At 43.1% G+C, this 23,736-nt stretch overlaps 1 protein-coding gene across 1 annotated transcript; it reads left to right on the plus strand.

Annotated features, from left to right (window-relative positions):
* Positions 1-455: 455 nt before the first annotated feature.
* On the plus strand, positions 456-17,456 carry Usp11 (ubiquitin specific peptidase 11). The gene is made up of 21 exons (XM_015488142.2): positions 456-667; positions 8,006-8,115; positions 8,290-8,420; positions 8,579-8,696; positions 9,094-9,239; positions 9,382-9,443; positions 9,571-9,670; positions 10,232-10,405; positions 10,492-10,650; positions 10,961-11,185; positions 11,314-11,397; positions 11,499-11,593; positions 12,946-13,152; positions 13,844-13,896; positions 14,093-14,347; positions 14,439-14,509; positions 14,775-14,887; positions 16,239-16,388; positions 16,478-16,593; positions 16,757-16,845; positions 16,938-17,456. The coding sequence occupies exons 1-21, from the start codon at positions 507-509 to the stop codon at positions 17,070-17,072; spliced, it is 2,754 nt and encodes a 917-aa protein (XP_015343628.1). The 5' UTR covers positions 456-506; the 3' UTR covers positions 17,073-17,456.
* Positions 17,457-23,736: the final 6,280 nt, after the last annotated feature.

Below are 23,736 nucleotides of genomic sequence, written 5' to 3' on the forward strand. Positions count from 1 at the left end.
CCTCTTTTGCATTGGGTCTTGATGGATGAGAAGGGTTGTAGAATGAAAGGAGGGCACTCTGGTCAGGCTAACAAAAGTGCCACTCCCAGGATAGGGGTCCGCAGTACTTAGCAGAGAATCAGCAGAAAAGCTTTGGGGCCTTTGTGATTCCCTGAACACTCCTTAATATGTCCTTGCCCACCATGGGAAACTCAGCCTCCGCCTTCCAGGCAACCTTTTACCCTAACTCAACATGGCGTTAGAATCCCAGAGAGCACTATTGTCTTTCTTAGTTACCAACTGGGGGTTTTACCCTGTGTATGGGTTGCAGAGATCACAGCCCACCGCCCGATGCCCGCCTAGCCCTTCGACGCGTCCGAGCGAGGGGCCCATTTCCAAGATGGCAGGAGCCCCCTGACTGTTTGGGGGGCTCTGCTTCCGTTTCCGGGATCAGAATCCGGAAGTGGCAGTTGAGGGTCCTCTTCCTATCTTCAGTTGCGTTGGCAGTTAGAAGAGGACGGACGGCGATGGCGGCGGTCGCAGCGGACCCGGCCGCAGCTGCCGTCGCGGAGGCCGCTGAAGACAGAGAAATACAGAATGAGGCGATCCCTGGTCTGGACGACCAGTGGCGCCAAATCGAGAATGGCGAGAGTGGGCGAGAACGTCCACTGCGGGCTGGCGAAAGCTGGTGAGGCTGGGTTATAGCGAAGCTTTGGCTGAAGGGATGGCGGGGACCTTGGCAACCGCGGGGGACTTGGAAGCCGATGTCTGTGGAAGAACTGCTGCGGGGAGGGGCCGGTAGGACAGCGGGCGAGAGGGGCGGGGAAGTGCTTGTGAATGAAACGCAACGTCTGGGAAAGAGGCGGGGCCTGTGTGGTGCAGTCTGACGCCTGAGAACAAAATGGGGTTTGTTGTAGTGGAGGCGGGGTCTGAGAGGAAACAGTCATGGGGGTTGGGGCCTGCGTCGTGGAACCTGGAGCCTGGGAAGGAGGCGGGCTTTGTAACGTAAGGCGGGGGCGTGGCCTGCATTACGTAATGCAGCGTCTGCCGCTAGGAGCAGCCTCTTATTGCTCCCAGGCGCCTGCGACTGAAGCGAGCCTTGTGACGTAAGCTGAAGAGCAGAATCGGAGCAAATAGTTGTGGGCCGGGGGAGGGAGCGAGCGCTTACGTGGAAGGAGCCCGGCGCCTGGGAACGAGGCTAGTCTTGTGAGGTGGGCTGAGGGGCGTGGTCTGAGGCCAAGGAAAGACGGTGGAGGGGAGGTTACTAAGGCAGAAAATGGCGCCTGTGAATGGGCAAAGTTTGTGACGTGATGGGGTTTTTCTGGCGGAGGCCTTCCTAGGACGGGAGAAAGTGCAGGTGATTAGCGTTGGAGCGGCCTTCGATGTTAAGTTTGTTTTCTATTTTAGTATTATTTTGCTTTTATAATCAGGAGAAAAACGTCATTTTTAAAAACGGACCTTACCCTGATAAATCGACTTTTTCTACTGATTTTTTTTCCCCTCATCACTGCTGCTTAAAGTTTACTGCTTCTGGGTTTATTTTATTTCTCGCCAAGTTGCATCTCTCTTTTAAATTGTTAAACGCATAAGATCCTATAAAGATTATAGTATAAAATGTTTACACAAGTCAGATTGACGTACATCCTTTTAAAATAAACTGTGTACTCTTCAAAAATATCAAAGTCGTGAAAGATAAAGGCTGAAGAACTGTCCCAGGTTAAAGGAATTAATTCATTTTAGCAAGTCATGATAACTAAATACAACGGATCCTAGAACAGGAAAAATAAATAATTTTAAAAATCGGGTTTTCTCATTTTTTTCTTTCAATGGACCATTCCATGGAGAAATCGGTAACATTTGATTAAAGTTGATAGATTAGATATTAATGTTTCTGTTTCCATTATTGTGATAATTATATTGTGGTTATGAAAGAATATCCGTGTTTTTAGGAAATGCATACTGAAAATTTTAGGGATAAGGAACCATCGTGTAAGCACATTATTCTCAAATGGTTGAAATAATAGCATATGTAAAAATGCATGTACGGGGGGTGGGGGGTGGGAACTGGGGAGATGTTGGTCACAGGAGAAATTTCAAGCTAGACAAGGGGAACACATTTGGGAGGTCTGTTGTACAAATATGGTGATTATAGTTCATAGATATCTATTGTATACATGAAAGTCGCTCAGAATATTTATTAGATGTAATGGATATGTTAATTAGCTTGATTTAGTTATTCCACGGTGTATACATATATTAAAATACCATGCTATACACTAAAAGTACACACAATTTTGTCAATTTTAAAATAAATAAAAATACCAGAAATGATATATAGAAACAACAATTGAGCCAAAAGGTAAAATGTTAGATTGGGGAGTTTGGATGAAGGGCGTATGGGAAGTCTGTATTATTTTTGCCATTTTTCTGAGTTTTTTCAAAGTAAAAAATTAAGAATAAAAATATGTGAATTTTCCACCCAGGTTAAGATTCACAAACACAAAAAAATCCTTTTGTGCCCTTTCCAGATGGAAATTCTTCCTACTCCATGAGAAACTGTTATCTTGAATTTTTTAAAATGCGTTTTTGAATTTTGGATTGAGTCTCTTCATTTTCTTGAATGTTCTCCCATAGGTGTATGCATCCCTAAATAGTATTTGTTGTTTAAACTTTCTCTTTTTATGTATGGAGCATATATATAAAATCACACTTTATATATGAAGTTATATTTTTTAAAGTGTGCATTTCTTTAATTTTTAAAAATATACACAGGAGAAGCCATGTGTTTTACATAGGAATACACACATCACAAAGCATTTCTTATAATTTTCCAAAACTCTTATTATATCAGTCTAAAATTTATAAATTAAATATATCAGATTTTTTTTTAAGTTAAACGAAATCCCTGAAACTACTAGATATGCTTAACTTTTACAGGATGTATGCTGTGAGCCCTTATATCAGACAATACATGGTTATATATAACATTCATGGTGTTAACCTTGATCAGTTGGTTATGGTGGTGTCTGGCAGGTTTTTCTATTCTGAAGACACCATTTTCCTCTTTACATAAATAGTGATTCTTTTTAAAACATACATCATGTCCATCCATTCCCAAAATGTTCCAGCAGCTTCCCATGTTTTGCATTGTAAATGCCAAAATTCTTATAGCAACCTGCAGGCCAGCCATGTTGAATTCCTGTTGTTTAAACACATCAATTCTTAGGGCCTTTTCCAGTGAGGTTTGCCTACTTTAGAGAGTTCTTTAATAAAAGTACTAGTGAAATGTGTATCCCTGTTACTAGGGAAATAAGTTGAGATTCACTAAATTGGCAAAACAGAGCCAAGCAATGTTTTTGTACCATTACATCATAGCTCTCCAAAAAAAAAAAAAAAAGAAAGAAAGAAAGAAAGAAACAGAACATTTTGTATCCCTTTTGGAGATGTTAAAAGGGTCCTCAAGGATTTGGTCTTTGCCCCTTCTGACCTTTATAACGATGTCATGATTATGTCATTGGTAGATAGGACAAGAAATTCTATCATCTTTGCCAATACAGTTTAAAATTATCCCATCAGTAATAGGGTGATAAAAATGTTTTGGAGCCAGGAGGGAGGTGGTGGTTGCACAACATTGTGAATATATTAAATGCCTCTGGATTGTTCAATTTAAGTTAATTTTATATTACGTGTAATTTCACCTCAATATTGGTTCAGTATTGAAGCCAGATTGTCTGATATCATGGGTATTATCAAGAAACATTTTTGCTAAACTACTTAACAATTTTTTTTTAGTTGTAGATGGACAGAATGCCTTTATTTTATTTGTTTAATTTTATGTGGTGCTGAGGATCAAATCCAGTGCCTCACGCATGCTAGGCAAGTGCACTGCTGCTTAGCTACAGCCCCAGTCCCCTAAACTACTTTTTTATTTTTAATTTTTTAGAGAGAGAGAGAGAGAGAGAGAATTTTAATATTTATTTTTTATTTTTTGGCAGATACAACATCTTTGTTTTTTGTATGTGGTGCTGAGGATCGAACCCGGGCTGCACGCACGCCAGACGAGCGCGCTACCGCTTGAGTCACATCCCCAGCCCCCAAAACTACTTTTTTAATGCTTATTTATTTAGATAAGAGCAAAGCTTCTAGATGTTCTTTAATTTCCCTTCCATTTATAGGGTTTGAGTCAGTATTTATATCTGCATCATTTTAAGACTAAATTCAAATATAATAGTATAGTTTCCTTGGAATTTTTAATTTTTATTTTTGATGATGAACCTTCTACAAACATGATTAAATCAGAGTTAACTGAGGGAGTCTCTTGCATGTCTGCAGCGGTTCATAGCTTCCTAACAAAGGTAAGCAATCACAGGGTTCACCTTGTCCAGGTGAAAGAAGGGGAGGGTGGCTGGGTTCAGAGTGTTGCAGCAATGGATAGTGATTTATGAAGGGACAACAACAATTTCTTAGAGGGTTATACTTAGAAATGTTGGAAAGATATTTATAGTAGTGTATCTCATTCTATATAATTAACTGTAATTACCTAGGAAGATAAGCTTTCTTTTTGTTGTATCACTTTGTAACATACTAAGTTGGAAAATGAGGACTTTTATATCAATTTCAAGTTAATTAAAATTTGGAGAATTTTAGATGAACATGATGATTCCTGTTGTCCTTTTAAATGGGTGATGAGACAGATCTTTTTTGTTACCTTCCAAAGACAGTTTAGTCATTAAAGAACATTTTAAACAATAACATTTTTCTGAAATTGGGAAAGACATCAAAAATAGTTAGAAAAGATATAGTTGGGCATGGTGGCACACATCTGTAATCCAAGCAATTTAGGAGGCTGGGGCAGGAGGATTGCAAGCTCAAGGGGCAGCTTCAGCAACTTAGTGAAGCCTTAAACAACTCAGCAAGACCCTGTCTCAAATAAAATACAAAAAAGGGCTGGGGATGTGGCTACAAAGAATGATTTTTAATGTTAATTTTTGTTAAAATTCTGTTTTTAAAAAAGAAGTTGATTATTTCCTCCTTTTGCAGTAAAGTTATCACTAAACATAAATTAGCTTTCCTAAATAAGTGAATTTCATAGACTGACTATGGAGGCAAGTAAATTCCCAAAGGGGGAATGAAGGTGTCTGTGGTGCAAGATAGGGTGGGAGATGGGGGGCTCTGTGGAAGGAGGCTATATTTCCCAGAATGAGTGACCTAGCAGGGTCTGCGGGTGGTCAGTTCACCAAAAAAAGAAAAAAAAAAAAAGGCTTTGCAGAAATGTTTGCCTATTCAGGTGAGTTGTCACTATTCCAAGTTTTTCTTTTTGTTTTTTATTTTATTTATTTTGGTGCCAGGGATTGAACACAAAGGTGCTTAACCCACCGAGCCACATCCCCAACCCTTTTTTCAAAAAAAACTTTATTTTGAGAAAGAGTCTTGCTAGGTTGCTTAGGGCCTCACTAAGTTGCTGAGGATGGTTTTGAACTTGTGATCCTTCTGCCTCAAGCTCCTGAGCTGCTGGGATTACAGGTGTGCACCACTCTGCCCGACTCATTGTGACTTTAAATTGTACATTAATTGCCTAGCATGAAGGCATGCACCTGTAATCCCAGCTACTTGGGAGGTTGAGGCAGGAAGATCACAAATGTGAAGCCAGTCTTGGCAATTTAGTGAAACCCTGTCTCAAAATAAAAAAGGGTTGGGGATGTAGCTCAGTAGTAGAGCACCCCTGGGCCCAGCTACTATTTCAAGTTGTTGTTGTTGTTGTTTTGTCCCTTCATCCCCACACCTCTCTTGTCAAGGGAAAATTAACATGTTGAAGACTCACTTTTGAGCTGAGGGTGTAACTTAGTGGCAGAGAACCTGCTTAGTATGCATGAGACCCTGGGTTCAATGCTCAGCACCAAAAACAAATGAACAAAAAAATAATCACATTTATGAGGAAAAACAACTAACACAATGTGATGTGTGTGTGTGTGTGCACACACATGTATTATCATTTTTGGCCATTTTCTTAAAAAGTGAGGCTATTAAATATTTGAGACAGCCTTTTATATGTTGAAAATTAATAGCAGGGACTCAGGCTGAGGGAAGAAGATTTCAAGTTTGAGGCTAGCCTCAGCAATGTAGTGAGATTCTGTCTAAAAAAAAATAGGGGGGCTGGGCAAGTGGCTCAATGACAAAACACCCCTGGGTTCAAACCCCAGTACCAAAAAAAGAAAAAAAATCATACCAAAGTAGGGGTATATATGATATGTGGGAGTCTGTAAGCTTTTATGTTCAAGCCCTGGAATCAGAATAATAACAGTCATCATATATTTAACATTTAATATACATCGAGTATTTTTCCAGATTTTACAATTTCTCAAAATTTTGCAGGAAGATTTCAGCACGGCCCTAAATGTTTATCCTTGGAGTGCATATAAGTTTCTCATTTAAAAGAGGCATTTGAATTGTACATAAAGAAATGGTTAAGATGGTTAACTCTGTGTGTGTGTGTGTGTGTGTGTGTGTGTGTGTGTGTGTGTTACTGGGAATTGAAGATGTTGGATTTTTTCTGTTACATGGGTTCTCTTTAACCACTATTTTTGTTTTGTTTTGTTTTTGATACTGGGGATTGAACCCAGGGGTGCTTTACCACCGAGCCATATCCCCAGCCCTTTAAGAAAAATTTTTTTTTAGTTATAGATGAACACAATACCTTTATTTATTTTTCTTTTTATGTGGTGCTGAGGATTGAACCCAGTACCTCACATGTGCTAGGCAAGTGCTCTACCACTGACCCACAATCCCATCCCCTCCAGCTCTTTTTATATTTTATTTTGAGACAGGGTCACACTAAGTTGCTTAGGGCCTTGCTAAGTTGCTGAGGCTGGCTTTGAACTCACCGTTCTCCTGCCTCAGCCTCCTGTGTTGCTGGGATTATAGGTGTGTGCCACCACACCAGGCTTTTTAACCACAATTTTAAAAAGAAGACTAGTTATAAATGCAAAATTTTATTATAAAGCTAGTAATCATTATATATTATATAAATATGTCAGTCATAAAGAAAGATGTGTAAATATTGGGGCTGGGATTGTGGCTCCGTGGTACAGCACTTGCCTAGCACATGTGAGGCACTGGATTCAATCCTCAACACCACATAAAAATAAATAATAAATAAAAGATGTACTCATCTATAACTAAAAAAAATTAAAATGTATAAATATTATGTCTCAATAAAGTTGAACAATAGCTGTAAATGTATATTAATAAAATTTATCATTTTGCCTCTGGGGAAAAAAGCCAAAATAAATCTTATACATGATCCTCCACAGACCTAATACATGAAAAATGACGATATGCCAAAAACAACCTTATAATTATATTTAGCACTTTAAATTCTTTGCAGTTTCTGAGCACATTTTCAAAATTAGTCAAATCCATTTCTTAGCTGAAGAATTTTGCTTCCATTGATCTAGCCTTTTAAAAATACTATATACTCAACATTAGCTGCAAACTATTTATTTTGAGCCTAATGTTACAGTGTTATCTCTTGTGACTAATACAAATTACCCATCTTTTATTCTATAATAAAACCTCATGTTTCTCAGCACTGTGGTTGTTTTTTGTTTGTTTATTTGACATTATTGAGCAGTTTTAGTCTTTAATTAAAGATCTCATTCAGTGTCCTAAGAAGATGGCTAATCTAATATCCAAATCTGAGTTTTACTGAATAAATTTTGCTTTTTACTTTTTTATATAATCTTTTTTAAAATATATTTTTAGTTGTAGTTGGACACAATACCTTTATTTTATTTATTTATTTTTATGCAGTGCTGAGGATCGAACCCAGCACCTTGCATGTGCTAGGCGAGCACTCTACTGCTGAGCCATAACCCCAGCCCTTGCTTTTTTTTACTTTTTATATACTGCTGAAACTTTTCATCTTGAATTTTAATGTGTTGATAGTTTAAATTTGCTAGCCATGGGAAGTTGTACAGCTAACCCCCAGATAATCACATTATACCCTTGTTTCTTCTCTGGGCACCAGGTTCCTTGTAGAGCAACGCTGGTATAAACAGTGGGAGGTGTACGTGCAGGGAGGGGACCAGGACGCCAGCACCTTTCCTGGCTGCATCAATAATGCTGAGCTCTTTGAAGGTACCAGGCCCCTGCCTATCCCCTCCCTCTTAACCTTGCCCTGGAGTTCCTATTCCCTCTGTCCCTACGGATGATTGTTGGCCCATTCTCTGCTAGGTCATTGCTGGGTTGGCCAGAGTTATTAGTTCTTGCCTGATTCACCCCTTTGCCTCATACCCTCACCTCACCCTACAGATCAGATAAACTGGCGCCTCAAAGAGGGACTGGTGGAGGGTGAGGATTATGTGCTGCTTCCAGCAGCTGCCTGGCATTGCCTGGTCAGCTGGTATGGCATAGAGCATGGCCAGCCACCTATTGAACGCAAGGTATAGTGGGTAGGGGAGGGTGTTGGGTGGGGTAGATTCCCTGGGAGGTTGGGTGGGAGGAAAGCCTTGTAGGCCCAGGATGGGTCCAGACCCATGTGCCCATGTGGCTCCATATCTACTGGGTGGATGCATCTGTGTCTGCCTCTCTACCCTTACAGGTCATAGAGCTGCCCAACATGCAGAAGGTGGAAGTGTATCCAATAGAGCTGCTGCTTGTCCAGCACAGTGACATGGACACAGCTCTCACTGCTCAGTTCAGCCACTCTGATTCTGTGGGTGAGTCTGAGGGTCATGGGATGAGCTGGAGTTCCTAGCTATGGGTCACAGTTAATTGAATCAAGGATGCATGGGATTAGGCTTTTGCCAACTGAGAAGGCACCAGTCAGACCACTGAGGACCAAGAAAGCATTGGCCAAGGTGGGTGGAAGCCCTGGGGGCTGTCTGCTGGAGTCCTGATGGTATGTGAACTGCATTCCATTGGCTTGGATGGTGTTGCTGAGGATATTTGCTGGGAGTTTCATGTCCTGAATGTGGGTCAGTCATTTGGAGATTGATTGGGGCACAAGGTATTGACCAAGTCTGTGAAGTCAGTGGGGATGGGTCAGGATTGCCAAGATGGGTTGATTATCGTGGGACTTTGAAGATCTTGAATATGCTTCATTTTCCTCCACAGACCTAATATTGCGCACAGCTCGGGAGCAATTTCTGGTGGAACCCCAGGAAGACACACGCCTTTGGATCAAGAATGCCGAAGGCTCTTTGGATCGCTTGTGCAACACACATATTACGCTGCTTGATGCTGCCATTGAGACTGGGCAGGTAAGAGTAGGAAGCTTTTCAGCTCAGGTGGTCTGCCACATGGACTCACCTGATAGTGGTCAGACCCAGGTTGGGTAGGAGCTGGGTGCCCACAAGGCCCTCCATTAATGTCTTTCCTTGTTTACTTTATCCTCCTATCCAGTTGGTCATCATGGAGACCCGAAACAAAGATGGCACTTGGCCCAGCGCACAGCTACGTGTCATGTGAGCTCTTGGGGTGTCTAGTCTAGAGAAGGGGCATCACACAATAAGCAGACTGACTGAACCTATGAGTACAGTGCACCCACATGTAGTAGACCCTGAGCTGATAGCATTTCTCATTCAATCCCAGGAACAGTGTGTCGGAAGAGGATGAGGACTTCCAGGGCCAGCCTGGCATCTGTGGCCTCACCAATCTGGGCAACACGTGCTTCATGAACTCGGCCCTGCAGGTTGGGCCATTAGAGCTGTGTCTGGCATAACCCCAGGGGTGGGCTTCAAGAGCTGGGGATTGGGGACAGAGCTAGGGCAGGGGGAACTGCAGGGCAAGGGGTCAAGTTGGAAGCTAAGGCCCCAGGAGTCTGAAATGACATGCTCACATTTGCTCTAAAATATCAATACCTTCTCCCTCTACATGCTCTGTGCTCTTCTTTTTTTTTCAGTATTTTTTTTTAGTTGTAGATGGACACAATACCTTTATTTTATTTCTTTATTTTTATGTGGTGCTAAGGATGGAACCCAGTGCCTCACATGTGCTAGGCAAGCGCTCTATCACTGAGCTTCAACCCCAGCCCTGCTTCTTCTTTTCTTCTCAACTTTGCTACCACTTTCATCCTTCTCCGAAAATACTATGATCTCCCCATGACTTGCCTGCTCCCCCTTGTCCCCTTCTTTTCCCCTTGCCTCCCTTGTTTTTCCTTTTTATTCCTTCCTGGCTTTCTTTTCTCTGTCCTCATTTGGGAAACCTTCTTTCTCCTCTTCTCTGCCTTATTCACCTAAACCCTCCCCCACAGTGTCTCAGCAATGTGCCACAGCTCACGGAGTACTTCCTCAACAACCGCTACCTAGAGGAGCTCAACTTCCGAAACCCATTGGGCATGAAGGGTGAGCTCGCAGAGGCCTATGCAGACCTGGTAAAGCAGGCATGGTCCGGCTACCATCGTTCCATCGTGCCCAATGTGTTCAAGGTATTATTTCTGGTACCTCACTTTATCTTGCCTCTTATGACTCCTTCATTCCCTCTTAACTCTGACTACACTACCTATCTTTTCAGAACAAGGTTGGCCATTTTGCAACCCAGTTTCTGGGCTATCAGCAACATGACTCACAGGAGCTGCTGTCGTTTCTTCTGGATGGGCTTCATGAAGACCTCAATCGGGTCAAGAAGAAGGAATATGTCGAGTTGTGTGATGCAGCTGGACGGCCAGATCAGGTAAGATGCTCCTGAAAGTATTCATCCTGAAAGTCCTATTAAAACCACTTAGGCCACTGCCTTTTAAGTTCCTTTACCCTGACTTTACCTTTAGCCTCACTCCTAGGTTTACCTCTGTTCCCACCCCCAACTTAGAATTAACCCCTGCCAGGTTCCTGCCCCAAACAGTGAACATGGTTCCAGATATTCCTACCTGGAACTCTACCACTGGACTTGAGTGCTTACCCTTAACCCTGCACAAATACATCTCCAAATTCTGGTTTCCCCCTGCCCTGGGCAAGCTTCACACCCACCATGACACTTTCAACAGGAGGTTGCTCAGGAGGCCTGGCAGAACCACAAACGGCGGAATGATTCTGTGATCGTGGACACTTTCCATGGCCTCTTCAAGTCCACACTGGTGTGCCCTGATTGTGGCAACGTGTCTGTGACCTTTGACCCCTTCTGCTACCTCAGCGTCCCACTGCCTGTCTGCCATAAGAGGGTCCTGGAAGTTTTCTTTGTCCCCATGGATCCCCGCCGCAAGCCAGAGCAGGTGTGTTGGGGGATGGGGACATAACAAGGGACGTGTAATCAAAGTGTGATTACTTTGCCACACCTCAAGGCTTCTTTTACTCACCATAAGCCCTTTTGATCTTTTTATGGATGCTATTTCTCTCTCAGCATAGAGTTGTGGTCCCCAAGAAAGGGAATATCTCGGATCTGTGTGTGGCTCTGTCCAAACACACAGGTATAGCGCCAGACAAGGTAAGATTCTACAGGGGAAGGTTGGGTAGGATTCAGGGGCAAGGAGGCAGAAAGCCTTAGGAGCCTTGCAGACTGATCAGACCCCCCAATCTCATTCCCAGATGATAGTGGCAGATGTCTTCAGTCACCGCTTCTATAAGCTCTATCAGTTGGAGGATCCTTTGAGTGGCATCTTGGACCGTGATGATATCTTTGTGTGAGTAAGGAGGTGATGAGGAGACAGTACTTCCTCAGGAGGCTGGTCCTCTTTCTTTCTTTTTTTTTTTCTCCTCCTGGGGATTGATCCCAAGGGTCTCATAAGCATGCTAGGCAATTGTTCTATGACTGAAGTATACCCCCAGCTCTACTTCCTTTTTTATGATTCAGCCTTAACCCTTCCTCTTTGCCATATGCAGAACTGTGGCAAGGAGTGTCACCTCCTCATTAGGGGAGGGAAGCTACTTTTCTTATTTCATTCAGTACTTCCTAGGCCCCTCCTATGTTCTAGACTATCATAGTCGTCAAAACAAAAATGCAGTTTTGAAATATGAAACTCTAAGATACTTTCTGAAAGTAAGAGCATTCAGAACAATTTTGAACCTTTTTTTGTGGTGCTGGGGGTTGAATGCTGGGCCTTGCAAATGCTAGGCAACTAAGTGCTTTACAACTGAGCCACATCCCCAGCTCAGTACAAGTACTTTTTATTTAATTAATTTTATTTCTTGCATTGCTAGGGATAGAACCCAGGGCCTTACACATACTAGGATTCTACGGGGGAAGGCCGAGTAGGATTCAGGGGCAAGGAGGCAGAAAGCCTTAGGAGCCTATAGACTGATCAGCCCCCCACTCTCATTCCCAGCACTTTAGTGCTGAGCTATATATTCAGTCCCAGAATAATTTTTAAACATTTAGGCAACTAAACACTAAAATGGGGAGTGCTTTCTGAGTAGAAAAGTTCTTTGCATAGCAATCAGTTTCTTTAAAAAAGAAAGTGGAGGGCTGGGGCTGTAGCTCAGTGGTAGAGCTCTTGCCTCGCACGTGTGAGGCACTGGGTTTAATCCTCAGCACCACATTAAAAAAAGAATTAAAAAAAAGAAAATGGTTTTTATTTACTTATTTATTATTATTTCAGTACTGGGGATTGAATCTAGAGACACTTTACCACTAAGCCACATCCCCAACCCTTTTTATTTTTGAGACAGGGTCTCACTAAGTTGCTTAGGGTCTTGCTAAGTTGCTGAGGCTGGCCTTGAACTTGTGATCCTTCTGTCTCAGCCTCCCCAGTTTCTGGGATTATAAAAATTTGTTTTTAAATCCTTTGTCACTAAAATTTTTTAGTAACCCCCTCAGCACTCTGATATTACCAAAGTACTTTCTAAAACAGAATATAAAGTACAGTGTAAGTCATCTGACAGCTTGTAAAGCACAAAATATTTGACATCTTTTTCAGACCCTTTAAAAATAGTTTTAGATTGTGAGGGATGAGTGTGTGGAGCAACTGGGACAGAGTCAGGGAGTCTTTTTGGGGGATTCCCTGATAGCATATAACCTAATGTTCACTCCCGACAGATATGAGGTGTCAGGTCGGATTGAGGCCATTGAGGGCTCAAGAGATGACATTGTGGTTCCTGTCTACCTGCGGGAGCGCACTCCAGCCCGAGACTACAACAACTCCTACTATGGTCTGATACTTTTCGGGCACCCCCTCCTGGTATCAGTGCCCCGAGACCGGTTCTCCTGGGAGGGCCTATATAACATCCTGATGTACCGGCTTTCGTAAGTGACACCTTCCAGGGGCAAGGGGAAGTTGGGGTCTGAATTCAGATCCAGGTGTTCAGCTGCTTATTTGATACTTTCCTTTCAACAACCAAAAGATAGTTCAAACTTAGCATGGCTATATAAGAACTTGTAAGTTTTTTAGTTTCATTAGACCTCTGGTTTTGCTACTGCCTCTTTTAGGTATTGGAAATACAGAGGCAAATAAGACTCATAATGTAGAGACAACTTCATCTTAAAATTTGTCTCATCCTTGAAGGGACTTGGCTGTGTTTTTATTGGTAGATTTTCATTATATCTAAAATCTACCATCCTTGCCATGGCAAATAAAGCAAAGCATTGTCTGCATTGATCTTCCCTTCATTTTATAGAAGTCTGCCCCTCAGAGGCTTCCCTGAGGGGAGTTCACAACTGGTTGTGTCTGTTTACTGGTGGCTTTTTAGAGTTAACATTCCATTCCTGACTGTAGCATATGAGCCTACATTCTCAGGCCACTATTCGGGTCCCTAGCATTTATGTCATCTCTGTGCATTTATGTCACCACCTCACACCTTCCAGGCTTATAATCAAGAGCTGTTTATGTGAGGGCTTAGCAATGGCTTCCCCTCCATGATTACCGAAGTAAAACCCTGGGCTCTGCCCCCACTGTCCTTGTGCCCCTGCCTTGGGAATATCTTCTGTTCTGTTACAGACGCTATGTAACCAAACCCAGCTCAGATGAAGAGGATGATGGAGATGACAAAGGTAAGGGAGAGAGGTTCAACAAGGATGAGGGATCTACACATTGCGTTCCATGGCCTAAGTGGGGGAGAAGGGTTGAGGGTCAGTGGGTGGAGAATTGGGAACAGATGTGACCCACTCAGTGTTCATCAGTATATGCATTTCAATTCAGTCTCTGGAACTCACACAATCCTATCTCTGATATCCCCCCTCATTCTAGGCGAGGATGAAGACAGTGATGAAGAAGAAAAAGAGGAAATGCCTGGGCCCTCCACCAGGGGCAGCCTTCGAGACTCTGAGCGAGAACAGGCTGGGCCTAGCTCTGGGGTCACCAGGAGGTGCCCATTCCTCTTGGACAATTGCCTTCGGACATCTCAGTGGCCCCCAAGGCGACGGCGTAAGCAACTGTTCACCCTGCAGACAGTGAACTCCAACGGAACCAGTGACCGCACAACCTCCCCTGAAGAAGTGCAAAGTATGTCCTTTGGCTGCAAGCTAGGGATGGAGCAGCAGGAGGTGGGATTTTGTAGCAGCAATAGCTGTGACCACCTCCTCTTTGCCCCCAGCCCAGCCATACATTGCCATGGACTGGGAGCCAGAGATGAAGAGGCGCTACTATGATGAGGTGGAGGCTGAGGTAAATGGGATACCAGGGATGGGGGGCACTTGCAGCTTGCACTCCTCAACCCTTCCCTTTCCAACTTCTCCAGCCAGCAATAGAACCAAAAAATATAGGCCCAGAGCTGGCCCGGCCATGGCATCTTGACATTCTTTGAGAGCTCCAAGGCCTCAGGTTCCTAGCTTTCAAGTTTGACCCACTTGGCACATGGCTTCCACATGGCTCCTTGTCTCTCCACTCTTCCTTATACTTGGTCCTGTGACCGTGTATTCACCCACCCTAGGGCTACGTGAAGCATGACTGCGTTGGGTACATGCTGAAGAAGGCTCCAGTGCAGCTGCAGGAGTGCATTGAGCTATTCACTACTGTGGAGACCCTGGAGAAAGAAAACCCCTGGTAAGGGCCCAGGAAGGGGCCTGGAAGGGCTCTGTGGGGTGATACTACCTACCCAGGTGCCTGTTACCTTTCTAAGTATATCTCCTTCCAGTCGGCCCTGCACTCAAACCCTTCCTGCTACACTGGCCACCATCACCCCATATCTTAGAGCCTTTGCCTGGTCTGTTCCTGCTCTCCAGAATGGTCTTCCCCTGTTACCTACATACTTAGGTCTCTAATCATATGTGACCTCCTCAGAGACACCTCCTCTTACTACCCTGTTAAAAGTCACCTTCTGGGGCTGGGGCTGTACCTCAGTGTGAGGCACTGGGTTCAATCCTTAGCACCACATAAATAAATAAAATAAAAGCATGCTTACTGTCATTCTACAACAACAACAAAGTCATCTTCTCCCACCCTTGCCTCCATTTTCTGTCTCTGCTCTTTTCCTTCTAGCTAAGGTTTTCTTTCTAGATCAGTTATGCCACTTGAAGTCATGTCCTATAGCCCTGTTTGTATGCTTCATCTTCTCTGTTAGAGAGTAAACTCCTTGAGCTGTGTGTGGTGGTGCACACCTGTTATCCCAGTGACTTGGGAGGCTGAGGCAGGAGGATTGCAAGTTTGAGGTCAGCTTCAGCAACTTAGTGAGACCCTGTCTAAAAAACAAAAAAAGGACTGGATGTTGGTTAGTGGTAAAGTGCCCCTGGGTTCAATCCTCAGTACCAAAAGAAAAAAAAGAGAAAACTCTTGAGGGTGAAGACTTCTAAATTAGTTCTCGGCATCTCTTTTGCTGCTTACAAGCAAGTTGGACATTTGATAGATGCTCAGTAGATAGTTGCAGAATGAACAGAGTGAAAGAGAACCAAAATTCTAAAGCCAGTCTCAAAAACAAGAGCAGGGGCTAGGGTTATAGCTCAGTGGTAGAGCACATGCTTTGCATATGTGAGGCCCTGGGTTTAATCCCCAGCACATGCACACAAAAAATACAAAAAAAAAAAAATAGGACCAGAGGATTAAACATTAGGCAATTGCTAAATATTTGCTGAAGGAAGGAGTGGCTAAAATATGAAAAGAGAAAAGCAGACAAATGAAAGGCTGGCTCCAAAATAAGACTAGCATCTCATGGGCCAGGAGTCACACAAAAATACAAAAGCATATTGGAAAGGCAGCTGACAAGGTTCCAACAAGTAAACAAAAGAATTTTAATGAGAGCAAACCAGAGTACCAGGTAGATTAAAAGTCAAAGCATCATTTAAAAAAATAAAAGAATATCACTGTGGGCCAGACAAGGCACTTGAAAGACAGACAGTACACAGGCCATATAGTAGGTGCTCAGAAGGTGTTCCTTGACCTGACTTGGTTCTTTCTATAGGTACTGCTCCTCCTGCAAACAGCACCAGCTGGCCACCAAGAAACTGGACCTGTGGATGCTGCCTGAGATTCTCATCATCCACCTGAAGCGCTTTTCCTTTTCAAAGTTTTCCCGTGAGAAGCTGGATACTCTCGTGCAATTTCCTATCCGGTCAGAGGCCAGAGGGAGGATGGCTAGGGGAAGGCAGGGCAGTGTGTTGGAGGGAAGCCTAGTGTTAACCATTGTCTCCTTACCCACAGGGATCTGGACTTCTCCGAGTTTGTCATCAAACCACAGAACGAGTCGGCTCCAGAGCTGTACAAATATGATCTCATTGCAGTTTCCAACCATTATGGGGGCATGCGCGATGGACACTGTACGTTTTACGTGCAGGGCTATGGGCAGGGACATGGCCTGAGGGGGGTACTGGACTAAGGGGGTTAGGATGTCCCCAGTGGTGACTAGGTATGTGGGCCAGGGGCAATGTTATCAAGGTGGGAGGAGGAGGATGGGTGAGAATGCCTTCCTGTCCCTTTCAGATACAACATTTGCCTGCAACAAAGACAGTGGCCAGTGGCACTACTTTGATGACAACAGTGTGTCACCTGTGAATGAGAATCAGATTGAGGTGGGACATTCATCCTCTTTATACCCCTTCTCCTGACTCCACCCTCCTCCTCTTGCCCGACATCCACACTGACTTGTGTCTTCTCCCTACAGTCTAAGGCAGCCTACGTCCTGTTCTACCAACGCCAGGATGTGGCACGCCGCCAGTCCCAGCCTGGCTCATCTGGCTCTTCAGTCTCCACCACTTGCAGTTCCCCACCCAACCCTGAGTTCATGGATGTTAACTGAGCAGCCCTGGAGCTCACCACAGGGAAGGAAGCCCTGTCTGCCACCCTACTTCTTGTGTCCACCCCACTCTTACCCGTGTTCGGTGCCCCCCCCAGGCATTGCAGGCTTAGACGTGGCTACTGTTTTCCTGTGCTGCTGTATTTCTCTTGCCTGGAAAGAAGAGGCCCTGTGCCCCCGGCAGTGTGCCCTGCCTGTGTGTGCCCGTAGAGCAGTGACCTTCCCTTCTAGTCTTATTTATGGTGTCCCCTCCCCTCTTTCCCCACCCGTGAGTGTTCTTAGTGGCCAATGATGGGGGTTCACCTGAACACAGAGTGTATTTTCTTATTGAGACCCTGTACCTTTCTCTGTGTGTGTCAAATACATAAAGCTCCAGTCTGTTCCTTACTAGGCAGCGTGGTTTATTCTCCCCATGTATGTACTTGGCACCCATTTTAGGCCTAAGTTCTTTGTGCTTATTGAATGCCATGTGTGGTGTGTGGTGGATGCTACTGAGTGCTCATCAAGCAACAGCTGTGTGCCATGTGTTACCTTCAAAGTGCTTTTATAGCACCGTCTGAGTGCCAGGCACTATTTCAAGCACCAACCCTATGCCTAGTTTTTTCCAAAGCCTTTTACAAATACCAATTCAATCCTCACATCTCTGGGGAGTTGTCATCTCTAGTTTCAGATGGGAAAACAGGTACAGAAGTCAAGGAATGCCTCTGGTTTGGTCTAGAGGTCAGTGTATCTCATTGGTCACACTGGAGATGATCCCTGGAGGGAATATTTGGCCTGCTTGGACCCAGAGCTGCACTAACAGCTCTTGTGCAAAGGGTACACCTGGAAGAGACAGGCAACCCTGTGGGCACACATGTTGTTTTAGGACATAAAGATTGCTCACCAGGCCACCTCTCAGAGGTCTAAGAGGTATTAGTCCCCGTGAGGAGATGCCTGCAGAGGTGGGATATTGACCTGGCCAGACCCCTACCTGATAGGACAAATGTGTTTGTGTTGCCTCTACATTGACCCCTTCTCCCACCAGAAAGGTCCCCCACCCTCCCCAGAGAAGAGTGAGATGGGCGTGCCTGCCACAGAAGAACACAGAGTGTAAGCATTTCCTGACAAACCTCTCCCAGAGGAGCCAACTGTCACATGTGAGAAACTAGGCTCCTGTGGGAACAGCTGTGGGGTGGAGTAGAGAGGGCAAGTGTATGGCCTCTGGACATAAATAAGTCACCCAGCCCTTCACTTGGTGGATTCCTGCTCAGTGGCAGCTGAGGGAACATTCCCACAACATTCCCTCCAGCCTGATACCTTTGCACTGGGTCTGGTAGGACCCACTGGGAAGGCTACTCAGTCCAGCATTGCCACCCACAAGCCTCCCAGCCATTCCATTGACAAAGGCAGGAATCAAAGTGGTTGATGTGAGAAACTCAGCTCAAACTGACTTAAGCAAAAGCAAGAAGAGAGATACTGGTTACAGGTACAACTGGATCCAGGCATTCAAAGGCTGTTACTGACTTCTCACAGAGACCACATAATTTAATCACTATACCAATCCCTTTTTGTAGATGAGAAAGCAAGCATAAAGAGCTGGCACAGAGGCTGGGGATGTGGCTCAGTGACAGAGCATTTGTCTAGATCATGTGTAAGCCCTGGGTTTGATCCCCAGCTCTGAGAAAAAATGGCATTGGCCCAGAATGGGCTATACAGGAATGCCTCATTATCAATCCCTGACAAAGCTCAGCTAAAACAAGCTATTTAAGAGACCTGATCCAACCAAAGACATCTTGAAACAAGACAATATGTGTAAGACTAAGGAGAAATAAGGCACAGTTACTCAAAGAGTCCTCACTTTTTAAATTTTTTTTTTGTACTGGGAATTGAACCCAGGGGTACTTAATGACTGAGCCACATCCCCAGCCCCCTCTCTTTTTTATTTTTTGGTACCAAGGATTGAACTCGGTGGCACTCACCCACTGAGCCACATCCACACCCTATTTTGTATTTTATTTAGAGACAGGGTCTCACTGAGTTGCTTAGCACTTAGCTTTTGCTGAGGCTGGCTTTGAACTTGTGATCATCCTGCCTTAAACCTCCCAAGCTGCTGGGATTACAGGTGTGTGCCACCACGCCCAGCCCCAGCCCTTTTTAAAAAATGTTTTAATTTGATACAGGGTGTCCCTAAGTCCTTAGGGCCTTTTTAAATTGCTGAGGCTAGCCTTGAACTTGGAATCCTCCTGCATCAGCCTCCAGCCTCGGTGGGATTACAGGTGTGCACCACTGTCCCCAATTGAGATTCCTCATTTTAGACTAATCAACTATCAATGTAGGACATTTGCCATGATTATAGAAATAAAAATGATTAAAAGTAAATAAGGAATTTATATTTGGGGTGTACATAGGGTTACTGGGGATTGAACCCAGGGGTACTTATTGTTGTTTTTTTTTTATTTTTTTTTAATTTTTTATAATTTTTTTATTATTTATTTTTTAGTTATTGGCGGACACAACATCTTTGTTTGTATGTGGTGTTGAGGATCGAACTCGGGCCGCACGCATGCTAGGCGAGCGCGCTACCACCTGAGCCACATCCCCAGCCCTATTTTGTATTTTATTTAGAGACAGGGTCTCATTGAGTTGCTTAGTGCCTCGCCATTGCTGAGGCTGGCTTTGAACTCATGATCCTCCTGCCTCAGCTTCCCAAGCCACTGGGATTACAGACATGCACCACTGGGCCCAGCTCCTTTTTATTTTTATTTTTTAGTTGTAAGTGGACACAATACCTTTATTTTATTTTTATGTGGTGCTAAGGATCAAACCCAGTGCCTCACACATGCTAGGTGAGTATGTGTGAGCCACACATACTCTGAGCCACAACCCCAGCCCTCCTTTTTATTTTTTGAGATAGGATTTCACTAAACTGCTGAGGGTAGCCTCGAGTTTGAGATCCCCTTTTCTCAATCTCTAATTCAGTGGGATTACAAGTGTGCACCACAATTCCTGGCAGGAATTTACAACTTTTAAAAATAAAAATGACCCACCGACTTGAGAGGCTAAGGGAGGAGGATTGCAAGTTCAATTCTAGCCTCAGCAATTTAGCAAGGCCCTGTCTCAAAAAATAAGGACCAGGGGTGTAGCTCAGTGGTAAAACACCCCTGGGTTCAATTCCTAGTACCCTCCAAAAAGTAAAAAGTTGAGAAAGAATGAAGTAGAAGTGATAGAGCTGAAATAGATTAAATCTAAGAAGTCAGTGGATGAGTTAATAACATCAGATATACTGAAGAGAATTTATATGAATTGGAATACAGGTTAAAGTGTATTATGCCAGGCACAGTAGTGTATGCCTATGATCCCAGCTACTCAGGAGGATGAGGAAGGTAGATTGCAAGTTTGAGGCCAGCCTGGGTGATTTAGCAAGACCATGTCTCAAAATTTAAAAAGAGCTGGGGATGTAGCTCAGTGGTAGAGCATTCACCTACCATGTTCAAGGCCCTGAGTTCAATCACCAGTACCACAGAAAAAAGTGTATTAAAGTATGCATGTTCTAAAAGATTTTCCAGTAGACTAATTTTGATAAACTAGAATATTAAGGTAAAGGGTAAAGAAAGTATAAATTTTAAACAAATGGTAAGGGGAATAAAATAATGACAATCCAAAATAAGGCAAGAAAAAAACAGTCTGGGTGTGGTGGCATACGCCTATAATCTCAGCTACTCAGGAGGCTGAGGCAAGAGGATTGCAAGTTCCTCAGCAATTTAAGGAGGCCCCAATCAATTCAACAAGACCCTATCTCAAAAAGTAAAACTTAAAAGGGCTGGGGATGTGGAGTTGTTAAGCACCCCTGGGTTTAATTTCTGAAACCAAAAACAAAAAAGGAAACAGAACAGATAGACAAATAACATATATGCAATAATTTGGAATCCCTCCACTTCAAGAGGGAATGGGGACCTGCCCTGCCTCTTCAAGACTCACCAAGACTGCCATGTTGCAGGGGAGAATGAGGAGTGAAAGCAAGTAAACATGCCACAAACACTCCTGCTGTTTATTTATTTTTTAAAAACTTCACACTGTGGATTGAACCCAGGGGTACTCTGCCACTGAGCTACATCCCCAGCAGTTTTTATTTTTTTTGAAACAGGGTTTTGCTAAGTTGCCCAGGCTGATCTTGAACTTGCCAATCCTCCTGCCTCAGCCTCCCAAGTCATTGGATGACAGGCCTGCACTACCACACCCAGCCACTCCTGCCCTTTTTAAGGTGACTTTTTCTTTTGTCCATTGATTGATCGATTGATTGAGGTACTGGAGATCTAAACCAGGGCCTTGCACATGTTAGGCAAGCACTCTACCACTGACTACACCCCAGCACCTGAGGGGGCATCGTCTGAGTTGCGCACTCAGTTGCTGGAAACCTTTTTACTGTTTTTCAGAGCTCTAATGCAGTTGGTTCTAACAATTCTACTTTTTTCCCCCATGTTAGGCATTTTGCTGTTATTTCCCTTGTGTATTATGTTTTACGCTACCATGTTTTTGGTGTCTTTATATAATCTGACAATATCTGTTTTATTTGATCATTTACATTTAGGGTCATTATTGATATATTTGAGTCATTTGTCTAGCTATTTGTTTTCTATCTGTTCTCTCCTTTTTTTCTGCTTTCTTTGGGGTTAATCAAGTATTTTTATGATTCCACTTTATCCCTTTTGTTGGCTTATTAGCTGTAACTCTTGGTTTTATTTTCTGATTGCGCTAAGATTTGTTGTATACAATAATCCCCATTTAGCCACAGGGGATACATGCCAAGACCCCCAGTGGATGCCTGCCTGAAACTACAGATAGTCCCAGTCAGTTAGTCTGTCTGTCTATATGTAATTTTATATGCATACATACTTAAGATAAAGCTTAATTTAACTAGGCTCAGTGGTACACACTTGTAATATCAGCAATTCAGGAGGCTGAGGTTGGAGAATTCCAAGTTCAAGGTCAGCTTCAGCAATTTAGCAAGACTATCTGTCAATGAAAATGGTCTGAGGATGAATCTCAGTGATAAAATGCCCCTGGGTTTAATCCCCAGTACCACATACACAAAAATTGGTTTAATTTAGTGTCATCGAGTTTAAGGGAATTGGGTTGGAATTACCTTCAAAGAGAAACTGGTTCTCATTTGAGTACTTACTTCCCTTCAACTTTGCTCCATCTCAGAGTCCCATTTCAACTAGTTTTTGTACAACATAATTCAGTGGTTCATTTTAAATAAAATATTTGATTTGATAATGGTTGTCAGTAAGGCATAATTTTCAATGGGAGATATTCCATCAAGATTCAGCAAGACAAAGTTGTATTATTCCTCACATGAATCTAGTTCTACTACCACCAGATAGTTTTTTTTTTTTTTTGTGTGTGTGTGTGTGTGTGTGTGTGGTGCCAGGGATTGAACCCGGGGCCTTGTGCATGCCAGGCAAGTACTCTACCAACTGAGCTATGTCCAGTTAGTTTAATTGATAGTTAATTAATTAATTTTTTATGTGGTGCTGGGAATTGAATCCAGTGCCTCACACATGCTAGGTAAGCGCACTACCACTGAGCCACAGCCCCAGCGGCATGATAGTTAATTGATAGTTTAAATTAAAAGGTCTGGGGATATAGCTCATTGGTAAAGTGATAATTTTAATTGATGCTCTGCTTCAACATCTTCAACCTATTGTTAAGTGTGTCTAATAAATGCTGATTTGTGGTTGTTAGAATGTTTAATTTTTAAATTAGAGTAAGAGATTAACAACAATAACTAATAACAAAATTGAACAATTACTATATCAAGGAAAAATAAGGCTTATTTGAACACAAGCATTGTGGTACTTTGATGGCCAATCTGATAACTGAGGTGGCTGCTAAGTGACTGATGAACAGGTAGCATATACAGGACAAAGGGATGATTCATGTCCTGGGCAAGATAGAGTGGGGTAGCATGCAATTTAAAACATGAATTGTTATAAAAACATGTTCTTTAATAAACTTGTAAAATTGCTTATTTCTGGAATTTTCCATTGAATATTTTAAAACCATAGTTGGCTGTAGGTAATTGAAATCCTAGAAACAGAAACTGCAGATAAAGGGAGACTATTGTTCATCTTAAACTTCGCAAAATCTACCTTTAAGTGGTATATTACTATTTTTCATATAGGTTTTTTTTATGGTGGCACTGGGGATTAAATCCAGTGGTACTCTTCCACTGAGTTATATCCCCACCCAGCCTTGTTTATTTTGAGACAGAGTCTCACTAAATTGCCAAGCCTGGCCTTGAATTTGTAATCCTCCTGCCTCAGCCTCCCAAATTGCTGGGATTACAGGGTGCACCAGTAATCCTGTTTATGTGCATATAGTTTAAGAACTTCACAATAGTGTGCTTCCATTTCTCTATGCTCAGACTTTATGCTATCATTATCATGCATTTTACTTTTACATGCTATAAACCCCAAAGTATGTTATTTTTATTTAGGTGCTTAATTGCCTTTTAAAGATATTTAAATATTTTTTAAAATCATATATTTTTACCCATGTTGTTACTATTTCCAGTGCTCTTCATTCCTTTGTGTAGATCCTGATTTCCAACTGATATCATTTTCTTTCTGCCTTAAGGATGTCCTTTAACATTTCTTGTGGTGTAGATCTGTGGGTAATTAATTCT

The sequence above is a fragment of the Marmota marmota genome, unplaced genomic scaffold, assembly GCF_001458135.2.
Source record: "Marmota marmota marmota unplaced genomic scaffold, marMar, whole genome shotgun sequence".
NCBI lineage: Eukaryota > Metazoa > Chordata > Mammalia > Rodentia > Sciuridae > Marmota > Marmota marmota.

Bases quoted from the DNA above. Each gene is read 5' to 3' on its own strand.
- Usp11 (XM_015488142.2), top strand. From the start codon at position 507: ATGGCGGCGGTCGCAGCGGACCCGGCCGCAGCTGCCGTCGCGGAGGCC. The intron at 13,897-14,092 runs GTAAGGGAGAGA...CCCTCATTCTAG, and splicing joins GGATGATGGAGATGACAAAG to GCGAGGATGAAGACAGTGAT. The intron at 14,348-14,438 runs GTATGTCCTTTG...CTTTGCCCCCAG, and splicing joins CTCCCCTGAAGAAGTGCAAA to CCCAGCCATACATTGCCATG.